At 38.1% G+C, this 12263-nt stretch overlaps 2 protein-coding genes across 2 annotated transcripts; one reads left to right on the top strand and one right to left on the bottom strand.

The window, feature by feature from the left end:
* Positions 1 to 393: 393 nt before the first annotated feature.
* On the bottom strand, positions 394 to 1403 carry LOC107222999 (probable 39S ribosomal protein L23, mitochondrial). Its single transcript, XM_015662564.2, has 3 exons — positions 1173 to 1403; positions 799 to 1078; positions 394 to 622 (listed from the first exon to the last, which is right to left on the bottom strand). The coding sequence occupies exons 1-3, from the start codon at positions 1184 to 1186 to the stop codon at positions 458 to 460; spliced, it is 459 nt and encodes a 152-aa protein (XP_015518050.1). The 5' UTR covers positions 1187 to 1403; the 3' UTR covers positions 394 to 457.
* Positions 1404 to 3895: 2492 nt separating this feature from the next.
* On the top strand, positions 3896 to 7261 carry LOC107222698 (nose resistant to fluoxetine protein 6-like). Its single transcript, XM_046743120.1, has 10 exons — positions 3896 to 4139; positions 4347 to 4713; positions 4788 to 5064; positions 5148 to 5308; positions 5396 to 5564; positions 5674 to 5876; positions 5944 to 6064; positions 6145 to 6334; positions 6480 to 6622; positions 6702 to 7261. Exons 1-10 carry the CDS (start codon positions 3896 to 3898, stop codon positions 6885 to 6887), a joined length of 2061 nt encoding a protein of 686 aa, XP_046599076.1. The 3' UTR covers positions 6888 to 7261.
* The last annotated feature ends 5002 nt before the right edge of the window (positions 7262 to 12263 follow it).

Here is a 12263-nt window from a genome sequence, read left to right as displayed (position 1 = left end):
TTTTGGACCTCGAAGCTGATCTTTGTATTATATTACTTATTCAGTTATCAAGTTTTCACACAATATTTTTGACATATCTGGCTGTGCCTAAAAATAGTATTTCGAAGAATATCGTTTTTGCTGTCGGCCATTTATTTACAGCATTTGAGTAAACAGATATTACTTAGAATATAAGGTATTTATGTATAGTGATACATAAAGTGATTTTCCTAAAAATATTGATGCTGTAATGGCTTCGTATCGATAATTTTTCTAAAATTTTCCTTCTGAACTGATACCTTTTTGTACGTATGTTATTGACGAGTTGCTTCTGGCATTCTTGTGTAGGAACGCCTCTGCTTTGTTTACATTTCGATTACGTTCTTTTGTACAAATGAATTTGACAAATTTGAATGAATTGAAAACGTGTCTTTAATATTTGTGATTTCTATATACAATATGAATAATTTGTAACTAGTTATATCGTGTACCAATTGGGCATACCAGGTCTCTCCTTGTTTCTGTCCAAGTAATTCTTAAATGAATTTTTCATGTCTTCCAATGATTTTTCACCATCCTTTATAGTTGTATTCTTCTTGTCTTTGGGAAACAAGTCTGGGAAAGTGAATTTTTGGTCCTTTGGCTGCGGGAGGAGACTAATTTTAAAATTGTTCACCTAGAGTGTGCATTCTACAGAATTGTATAGTGGTGATGAAAGCTGGATAAGTATTAAATCAACTGATGAGTAAGTGTAATATTTGAAGTAATAGCAATGAATATTGTCATGGTAATATCGTAGAACTTTTTTGGAATAAATACCAGAGTAACGTAGGCAACTTTGACGTCGTCCAACTTCATGATGTATTGTCTCTGCGGTTCCTTTACAAATCGACCCAAGGCAATTCTTGTTCTTACTTTGACGATATCGATATTATATATTTTTGTCAAGTAGTTTTGAATGTCGGTCTTTGTCATTTCCATTGAACAATGAAATTGAACCACAGATTCAGGCTGCCTGAAATCAGGTGCGACCAGCTTCATCCAGAAATTGGGGAGAAATATCCTCAGCTGAGGATTGCCCTTCTGATAGATCGGATACCTGGAAAACCATATTTGTTTTGATCATCACTATTATGACCACAATGAGATGTATCGTATTAACTAACGTACAGAATTATTAATGGTTGACTCACCATCTTGTCGACATAGCGGGGTGGTACCAATAATGATAGGGTAGTAGTATTCTTTACGATACAAATTCGTTTCTAGGTTATCGTCCGCACAAGCTTAACTCGCGTCGTGACGGGTTTTTACGGGAGGTGGTATCCTAAGTATAGGGATATTACAGATAGTGTAGGTACACTGCTATATCTATATCAGTGCGTAGGTAGACATGGGCGCCTCCGCAAGTACAAACACGTTGGGATACGAAAGAGAGAGAGAGAGAGGATCAGTTAATTATTTTTTTCTGCTGCCGCGTGCGCAAGGAAGCTTTTTCGTTAACAATATGATTTCTAGCTTTATCGACTGACTGGGATGTATCGGTAGCTGCTCACATAGAAAAACGGGAATAAACCTATAAAAAAACATTACAGAGCAATGATAATATTTTACTTTTTTAATGATGCGTATAACATATTATCTATAGGTATTATAATCTCAACTTGTAAGAACTGTTTTTCCAACCTGAAAACGATTGCGCGTGGCAAGTGGTTAGGCAGAGATAGACAGTGCCGACAGTACTACGCGACCTTACTTTAATCGCGACTTGCTTGTTCGGTTTCCCCACTCTATAATTAACATCTCTATGATGCTGAACCTTTATTGTGAAATTTTGTAGCTTTTCAGGCGTCGTTGGCTCGAGAAAGAAAAGACCGATAAGTTCATGTTGAAGACGGATGCCCCTGGGAAAATTTTCAGCAGGTAAAAGCATAAAAAATGAATCAAGTGATTAGTCGCATTGCGTCAATAAATTCTGTAATTGTTTAAACAAGCAATAAGATTAAAAAAAAAAACACTGTTTTTTAACGTATTTTCTCTACTGTTATGTATACGTAGTCGTCCTTTTTTTCATACATGCAGCCCCATGGAACGTAGAGAGAAATAAAAAAAATGGAAAACGACGAGCATCAAATTCAGGCTCTAGATATTCATGGAGCATTTAATTTGCATTTAATTACTGTGTAATTACTTTTCGAAATCATTAACTCTTAATAGATATTTCGACGTGGCGTTGCTAGTTCGCATCTGAGCTGGTACCGCCATATGTTGTTTTTTTTTTTTAACGCGGAACGACAAATTTGGCGTTACAGCACTTATCTTGATAGAGGACTAGTGGCGGAAAAGCGAGGGTAAACCAAGGTAACGAAGGGGAAACCAACGCAGATTCCCATTATGAATCACCCATACCTTTCATTGCCGGACTACCTAGGAGTTGGGCAATCGAAGAAATTGATTTAATTCGATGGTTGTGGTATCTTACTAGTATGTGACATCACTAAATAGGTTTTGTAAATATTCCACGGTGCGGTAGATCGGTGTAGAATTTGATACTATTTTTCTTTGCACGATGGTCGTTCAGAAATATATAAGTAGGTAATAATTGTAAGTAGTAAAGAATATTGACAAATAAAGAAGCTTTCTAGTAGTGCAAAGTTTCGTTTCTGTTTTCGCTTGTCAGAGTCGGAAAGTGAGGGCAATCATACTTTTTATTCGTGGTGGAACTTTTGTGGCATTTTTTAGTTCAGTTTCTGCAGATGGTTTTGCGCCGTTAAATTAACTTCATCCTGGGCTCCGAAATTTCGATACCGTTCTCCAGCGTGTACCGACTGGCTTGATTGTATGGCGGGGCTTGAAAATGTTGTATGAGATGGGCCACCGTCGGAGCGAATCAAGTTTGCCGATCCGATTTTGTGAAATTGCAGTTTTCTTAAACCATCAAGAATTATGCGTAATGAAATATGCGGTACTCATAAGTACCATGATTTTCCATGCTGTTCGAATTAGCAGTTGCATAAGTCTGTCTGACTTTACACGGTCGCTGATGAATGGTTCTCACCTATTAAGATTTATTGCTATTGGAAAACGTGACGTATTGATTGTCTCGTATATGACGTTTAGAATGGTCTGTGCTCTCTCTGGCAATGAGAGCGTGACGTAATATTTGAATAGCCCCTACGCTGAGGATGACGAAATTGAAAATCCTAACGAGTTTTTCACAATCAAAAATGGAAAACAAGGAAAAACGAAACCTCAAATCAGCTTAGTCTACTGTGTATTTCTCTTTAACCGAACTAATTCAATAAGCATTCTATCCCCACTCAAGAATCACTTAATTTCATTATTGGATTACGTCGATATCAAGCCACAACAATTTATATAACTACCTGTACGGAAATAGAGAAATGCAATGTGTCAATGTCATTAAAATCGACGTTGAGTCAAGCTTATTAAATTTCTTCTCCTCTAATTGTAAGTGTTGGCAGTGATACTGCAGGCGAAAGGGAGGACGAATAAAATATTCGCTGTACGTACGATTTGTCAATAAACTTCATTTCATCTTTTATTTACTTTGAAAAACAAATTTTATTTGAAAGAAAACTAGCAGTACGCTACTACTCATTTCTATGGTTTCTAAATATTGTACAGATTAGTTGTTGGAACACTCTAATATACGTGTGAAGTCCACCTGATACGATAGTTATGCTTTTTAAATGAATGTGGAAAACCACCGATTGGCATCATTGACGACAAATGAATGGTCTTTTAATTGCTCCTGTGCCACGAGGCTTCTCCATAAATTTGGACGACCTCCGGTAAACGTTGCAGTTCTAATTCGAAGGAGTTCAGTTTAATATCCTGATTTATCGTAAGCCGTCATTAAGTCTCATTTCAACTGACCGACAGTAAGGACGCAATGTTCTTCTGCCATGACAAATACGTACTAGTCCTACTTTTCACTTCGATACAAAGTTTTGTGAGGCCATCTCTAGGGGAAAAGGCCGAAGAAATAATATCGCTTGAAGAGAGTATCAACTCTCCACTCGGACCATGGATAAAAGGGGTCGAACGAGCTGTACGATCTTCGAAATCTTCCTGTGCGAACGAAGTCATGGTCCTAGTAAAGGCCATCGAATCGGGACAGACGTGGGCATTGCAGAGTAAGGATACAGTTAATCGTCCAGTTTATATATTAAGCAAGAATATTTGGACTGCAGTCCGTACTGTTCGTACATTTACTAAAAATACACAAGCGCGGGGATGAAATTCCAAGAGCAGAAACATTTAGTGTGATCATATTTTACGAACCTAAGAATGCACAGATTTACGTTCGAATCAGTAAAATTGGGATTTCGATTTCAAAACAGTGCTGGATGCCTCCTCGAAGATGCAATCGGGGATCCTGATCGGAAATGTACGTGATCTTGGGTCGTACGACGAGTGCGTCGAGGCCAAAGGCCGGTACAACAACGTCAGTATCCAAGGAAAGCATTGCGTGGTTTTACTTGGCGAGATTTTCAACATACCTAACGTACCTATAATCAAATACGTTAATGGCCAAATTTTATCGTCCTTTTGCGTACCGTCCTCGTGCAACGAGACGCAAGTCGAGCAAATGATAAACGCCATTCTTCAGAGGACATCGAATATCAGAGGCTTAACACTTGGAGCTAGCGGAGCGAGTTGCGCGCGACTTGAAAGTGAAAATTTTACTATTGGAGAAATTTCAACGACGTGAGTTCGCTTGCAAAATAGTTTTTGAAAGCAATCTCACTTACCTCGTGTAACAGATAATGAATGGGTTTCAGAATTTTGTTATCGCTGTTTGGTGCGTTCATGATTTTCTGCACGGTATGCGATTTTTTTAAAAGTGGCAACCCTACCGACACTTCGAAGATCATAAATACTTTGGCAAAATTTTCCTTGTACAAGAACGCTCTTGCTTTACTTAGCACCGAAATAAGGCCTGGAACGCTTCCCGCGATTCAGGGTATAAGATTCCTGAGTATATCTTGGATCATATTTGGTCATCATTTCATTGTGTCATTTTTACGACCGTCAGTGAACTCCCTTCACATCTTGAAAGTAAGTTTTACTACCGACCTGTCCAATGTCAGTCGTTGGCGCGTGATAATTAGTGAATAAGGTTAACATAAAATTATTTACAGTGGTTGAATTCGTGGGAATCAGCATTCATTCAGGGGGCGCTGTATGCCGTTGATACCTTCTTTGTAGTCAGCGGATTTATGATGACTTACCTATTTCTCAGGGCGATGAAGTCGGGAAAGAAAATAAGTATACCGATGTTGTATTTTCATCGCTACTTGCGGTCAGTTGGGAAAGCTCTATTTTCAATTAATAAGTGAAATATCTGTTCAATGTTTATCCAGTTGCTGTATCATTTCTTTACTCACAGGTTAACGCCAGGTGTAGTAGTTTTGATCTTATTCGTCAGGTTTTTTCTACATCGGGTCGCAAATGGCCCCTTATGGAAAATGCTTCTTAATCTAGCCGTGAAACCCTGTGACGACAATTGGTGGGTAAATTTATTGTATCTACAAAACCTTGTGAATCCAGAGAACATTGTGAGTTAATGCTTTATACTCTTCTTTTGATTCGAGTATTCTCCAAATTGAGTTAATGTTAAAACTTATTCAAGCACTTTATATGAATGGAATACTTGGCATATTTTAGTGCTTACTGCATACCTGGTACTTGGCTGCCGATATGCAACTCTTTTGGATATCACCAATTATAATATACCCGTTGTATTATCGGCCAAAATACGGGCTGAGAATACTTATCTGCATATTTGTGGCCCTTGTGGTCATGTCAGCTGTGATGTTGGTTACTAATGAATACTCTAATGTTGGCCTCCAGCTAAACCTCGACAAAGGGTAAGTGTCCATTCGCCAACTACGGTATTGAATGGCTGGGTAACGTTAATAACTCATTCTGTATCAGGGAAATATCACCGGATAACATTTTTTACTTCTACATGCGCACTTACAATCGAGCCTCCGCGTACTTCGTAGGAATACTTTTGGGCTACGATGTGACGAATAATAAGAGACAGCTTTCTAAGGTAGTTCAGGCAAATTTTTGTATGAAAATAGAATTGACAGCAAATTCATTGACGGTCAAAATATTTTTTTGAATTTTTAGGCGAACGTACGGATCAACTGGATCGTCAGTTCTGTTCTTATGTTGTTTTGTTTATGGGCTATGCATTACATCTACAGCCCTGATTACTCATATAACCTGCCACTGGAAACTGTGTTTGCTCTTACATTACGCCCGTTTTGGTCCATTGCTATAGCTTGGATTCTTTACGCGTGTATCCGGGGCTACGGAGGTGAAGTATCGGGAAAATTGCCGCTTCAAGTTTAACTGATTATTTTTTCGATTCTAGTTATGCTTTATCTATCGGATTAGGAAAATGTCATCCATTTTATGTCCTAGTATACGCTGGCAGAAAGTGTGATTTTAAAATATTCCAGGTCCCGTAAGCAGTTTTCTGTCCATGCCGTTCTTCCAGCCACTCGGTCGATTGTCGTATTCGATTTACTTGGTTCATTTTGTAATTCAAGCGATGAGGAATGCTGCTGCACGGACCCCTACCCTATTTTCGAACTTTGAGATCGTAAGCATTGGATTTTTTCTTTGTAGCTATTTACGTGAGCTGATCCTTCGGACACTAAAAAAATCTCATTTTCTTGCAGGTTACTGGGACCGGGATTGACTTGGTACTGTCAGTCGGAGTGGCTTTCGTCTTTAGTTTGTTCTTCGAATCCCCAATTTTAATATTGCAAAAAATTATTTACAATCATGCAGCACCCGAATCAGAAAACGTTGCTCTCGTGCAACCCAATAAAAAGAGTAACCATAAGTTTATGAAAAGTTCATGAGTTCCGCGTCGTTTTCTCCAGAATGTTTCCCGTACCAAAGTTACTTTGAATTTGTGTGCAGCTATTTTTCTACTTGTCGTCCGAACGTATTTTAAACGAATATTCGACCTGCTATTATGAATGTAATATATGCGTTACAAATACGTTGCAAGACTCTTCCCGAAACTCTTCGCAAAAATATTCGGGTTTACTGTAAGTGTCGTATACAATGCGTGTTGCGCGAACGTGTATAATGGACATCGAACTTCGAGTCATATAACATAAGCAATAAACCAAATAAATTATGGCATATTGTTTTCAGTGTACAGTTTTGTGAATAATTGTTGTAAATATACCACTTGACAAATTTGCATACGTATATATTTAATCTAACAAAATATCGACCTCACACCGTTTTTAAAGCTCTATTTGTAGGAATTGTTTCCTGTTGAAACGTATGGGTAGTATTTTTTTCAATTCTTTTCTATACTCTGGTCACCGTTTTTCAACCGTTTTTCACCGGATTGAATCGAATTGAAAAATCTCAATCTGTTTTAGTTCTATATCGATTGTTGGGGTAGGAAAAGACAGATAGGAGCGAATAGAAACGTATACATGGATCGAAATGAATAGATTTTCGTTGAAAACACGTACACTCAATTCGAAAATTGAAGAAACAGGATTCACAAGTACAACAACCAATTTCGTTCAACTCTTTTCTCTTTATTGATTTGTTTCGAGGCCTATGCTATCGTAATCTAAAAATCGGTGGAAGGCATTTTTATACGATTTCTACTAACAATTTTCAAATTTCAATTCTGATGCGATCTTAGTTTCGAAAACCCTTAGAAGCCTGTATGGCCTGCTTTAAAGCAAACTAATTTCACGCTTTCAATTACTGGGTTATGCCAGTGAAGTACAAGATAAAGACAGTCTAGTCATTAATTTGTAGCTAACAACAACAAACCAACGAATAACGAGTCACCAAGAGCTTCGTTACAATTATCCTTCAGTGGTACAATTCATGTGCATCTGGTCACGTTAAAGGGGCGTCATTTGCTGTCGACACCTTTTTTCTTGTCAGCGGATTTTTATTGGCGCTCTCGTTTTTCACAGCAAGAAAAGCGGGAAAACCAATTGAGTGTACGAAGTTTTACCTTCGTCGTTTTCTTAGGTGAGTTTTCAAAACTCCATTGACAATTAGACTAGCAGAATAAATTCTGTATCATTTCCCTGACGCACTAACTTTATTCAGTCTGCTGGTTTTAATGTAGCTGTGCACTGCAGGTCATGTATCTCCATCAATCGCTTGTCCGGTATGTATGAATTTTTTTTTATAGATTCACCGGGCCAAGTGCTCGGGGTAATCGTACGAAGGTGTAAAGTGTTATGACTGTGATATGAATAATATTTTTCGTCCTACGTAGGCGTAAAATGGGATTTTATGATCCGGGAACAGGTGTAATGTATAAATTAATACATTTCTCCACATCTGCTCGCGAAATTCCACTTTTCATACCTCTTGAACGAGTGCAAAGCAGATCTTTTCGGCCCCCTGCTCTTTTTAAATCATATTATTTACTCAGAGTAATTTTAGTTAGGAACTTTCTTAACTGGCGCTTATATCTTAATCATTTTTCTTCAACGTTGTAATTGCAAGATATAACTAATTTTTAATGTTCCGCATTGCAGGAAAGTCCGTCAATGGAACGGTCTGCTGACTCCGAAGGATCTCTACTGGATGTGGATGAAACTTTGGAAAGAAGTAAGGAGGTTGTAGGATCACCATTCTACGAAGAAAGTAATAAGATCAAGAATTCTTAATTTAGGACAGTTTATAATATAGAATAACAGGTACAGCTACGAATATAGCACTACAATAAATCTTACAGAAATGAGCTCTCATTGAGATTTCTGTGTATTTATAACTCGACGCGGGAAGGCAAAAATGAATGTAATGCCATCTGTAAGGTAATTGGACTCGTATTTGCACTACGAGAACTCGTTGGGCATTTTGCCGTGAAGTTTGAAAAATTGTTGTACAAGAAATTAAATAACTATAAAAATGGATAAAAAATATTATCTCTAATAGTGAATGTAGCTAATACAGCTTTTAGCCGTATATTGATTATGTTAATGATCTATTGTGACAAGATCGGAATTAGATAAGCTCTCTAAATACTCTTTTCTAGTCTAATAATTTATATCATGTATATGTAAATGTATATTTCTTCAGTTTATACAATCACTGCACTAGGATTACCCTTGCCATGTTTCATGGTGCGCTTGTGTAATTTGTACATTATTAACCTTACGTTTTACTCTATTTGCGAAAAGTTGTGAGTGTTTCTAATTACTTCGCAATTATCTATGTACATGTATGTGTATATATGTATATGTATACTTATGCATGCGTATATACATGTATACACATATTTAAAACTAGATTTTTACAATAAACACAGAGGTTTTAGTATATTCACATACGGATTTCTGTGTATAGGTATACTTAAACTAAAATATTCTTATCTCTAACACGGAGTTCTTCGTAATTCGCATTTGTTCTTGTAACCCAATGTCCTACATACGATGAAAAAAATCGAGGTCCAACTTGACTGAGTCTCAAAGCCCTGTTGACATAAAAGCAGCTATTCGATAGAAATTATAGTTTATAGTTTACACAGCCCATTGCATGATATTTCATTATAAATACATATGTTTCAATGTATTTAGGAATAATTTATCAGATATACAAAGGTCATGTGCAAATAATAAATGAATTCGACCGCAGATTGATGTATTCATTGGAGCTTTGTCAATAAATTTAAGCTTTGTTACTTCTCTTGTTTTATTATGGATAATTAAAAATATTTCCGACTATTCGTGCTGTGGAAGCATGGGGATTAAACCAAATGTAGCAAAAGATTAGAAACAGTGTATGTAGAGTACGAGTATTTTTGTAACAATGCAAACACGTGCCGCTAGCTTAGTTTTGACATATCTAGAATACCACGCCTTGCGAATTAGCTTTCCAGACAGAGATGAATGACGAATTTTAAGGACTGCATTATCGTTGTTGAATACTCTATGCCTCATGGGAAAAGAAAATCTGTAACGAAAAAATTGATGCACTGGATCATCGTCGACTTTAACTTTTCAAATGTCCTACCATTTTCGAACACCTCCAACCATCCTATTTAACTATATTACTAGATCAGCTATGATATGAAAAGAGAAGAATTATTCATTTCGAAATGGTATTCTATTCGACGCGCGCTCGATGTATTCCATAACATTAGTATTCATAATTATTCCAACAACTTTTCATTTGCTCTCTCGATCTTGAATTTTCATAGGCATAGAATCGAAACGCTGTTTTAGCTGGTCGCAAGTGAAGTATCTGCGTTGGGTGGAGGAGCAGAAATGTTTTTCGAAAAGTATTCGGATGGAAAAAAATTCAGAGTAACTGCAATACATCACGGATGCGCTAATTTTGAACGAGATGAAATGGATGCTTCGTATATGAGATAGTATTTAACGCTGCGTAGTGATTTAAAGACCTAGAAAGGTGATAGGGAGAGAAAGAACGACGCTTCTTAACACTTCGAGTGTATTTCAACACACATTTGAAAGATAGGAGCGAAATTTTTCATCATCCAACTGTCGCAGAACGACTGCGTTATTAGCTGACCCGTTAACTGAAGGATATTTATTTAGTCACCGGCTGACAATGGAAGGGCCTGGCCGCTTGAGTCTGGAATCGGCAGGAGAGATGAAGTGTGTATTTCTTGTATGAAACGTGAAAACTAAAAGCATTATACATCATATCATATCATCATACATCATATATCATACATCGTACATCATACATCATCATACATAGTATCAAAGTTCGAAACCATAGTTTGGATGTCGGACGTTCAGAAAGTGACGTCACCAATTCAAAATCAGCTAGCCGAATTCCTCAGTCGGGAAACAACCGCGCAGTAGAGCGGACGCATGAGAGTCGCGCTCCGCAAATTTCGAGTCTCGGGTTCTCAACCTCACGGATCCCGCGCTTCGGGTCCGCTACGTATTTCGAGTACCGGGTTCTCAACCTCCCGGATCCCGCGCTTCGGGTCCGCTACGCGGTGAAACTCGACTTCCAGGATAAGCGCTCCGTGGTTCCTGATTCACGTTTATAATAAATTATTTCAATTCGTTTTTCGCGCAACCCCAAATTCGGTAGCTGTCAGTCCGCTAATAAAATTTCTCGACTTCCAGGATAAGCGCTCCGTGGTTCCTGGTTCACGTTTACAATAAATTATTTCAATTCGTTTTTCGCGCAAGCCCATATTCAGTAGCTGTCAGTCCGCTGATAAAATTTCTCGACTTCCAGGATAAGCGCTCCGTGGTTCCTGGTTCACGTTTACAATAAATTATTTCAATTCGTTTTTCGCGCAAGCCCAAATTCGGTAGCTGTCAGTCCGCTAATAAAATTTCTCGACTTCCAGGATAAGCGCTCCGTGGTTCCTGGTTCACGTTTACAATAAATTATTTCAATTCGTTTTTCGCGCAAGCCCATATTCAGTAGCTGTCAGTCCGCTGATAAAATTTCTCGACTTCCAGGATAAGCGCTCCGTGGTTCCTGGTTCACGTTTACAATAAATTATTTCAATTCGTTTTTCGCGCAACCCCAAATTCGGTAGCTGTCAGTCCGCTAATAAAATTTCTCGACTTCCAGGATAAGCGCTCCGTGGTTCCTGGTTCACGTTTACAATAAATTATTTCAATTCGTTTTTCGCGCAAACCCAAATTCGGTAGCTGTCAGTCCGCTAATAAAATTTCTCGACTTCCAGGATAAGCGCTCCGTGGTTCCTGGTTCACGTTTACAATAAATTATTTCAATTCGTTTTTCGCGCAACCCCAAATTCGGTAGCTGTCAGTCCGCTGATAAAATTTCTCGACTTCCAGGATAAGCGCTCCGTGGTTCCTGGTTCACGTTTACAATAAATTATTTCAATTCGTTTTTCGCGCAAACCCAAATTCGGTAGCTGTCAGTCCGCTAATAAAATTTCTCGACTTCCAGGATAAGCGCTCCGTGGTTCCTGGTTCACGTTTACAATAAATTATTTCAATTCGTTTTTCGCGCAAGCCCATATTCAGTAGCTGTCAGTCCGCTAATAAAATTTCTCGACTTCCAGGATAAGCGCTCCGTGGTTCCTGGTTCACGTTTACAATAAATTATTTCAATTCGTTTTTCGCGCAAACCCAAATTCGGTAGCTGTCAGTCCGCTAATAAAATTTCTCGACTTCCAGGATAAGCGCTCCGTGGTTCCTGGTTCACGTTTACAATAAATTATTTCAATTCGTTTTTCGCGCAAACCCAAATTCGGTAGCTGTCAGTCCGCTAATAAA

The sequence above is a fragment of the Neodiprion lecontei genome, chromosome 6, assembly GCF_021901455.1.
Source record: "Neodiprion lecontei isolate iyNeoLeco1 chromosome 6, iyNeoLeco1.1, whole genome shotgun sequence".
Taxonomy (NCBI): domain Eukaryota; kingdom Metazoa; phylum Arthropoda; class Insecta; order Hymenoptera; family Diprionidae; genus Neodiprion; species Neodiprion lecontei.
Note: the sequence above shows the minus strand (reverse complement) of the source record. Positions and strands in the feature narration are given on the sequence as shown.

Bases quoted from the DNA above. Each gene is read 5' to 3' on its own strand.
- LOC107222999 (XM_015662564.2), bottom strand. The intron at 623-798 runs GTATTTATTCCA...CTCCTCCCGCAG, and splicing joins AAGTTGCCTACGTTACTCTG to CCAAAGGACCAAAAATTCAC.
- LOC107222698 (XM_046743120.1), top strand. From the start codon at position 3,896: ATGTTCTTCTGCCATGACAAATACGTACTAGTCCTACTTTTCACTTCG. The intron at 4,140-4,346 runs GTAAGGATACAG...ATTTCAAAACAG, and splicing joins ACAGACGTGGGCATTGCAGA to TGCTGGATGCCTCCTCGAAG. The intron at 6,335-6,479 runs GTGAAGTATCGG...AAAATATTCCAG, and splicing joins GTGTATCCGGGGCTACGGAG to GTCCCGTAAGCAGTTTTCTG.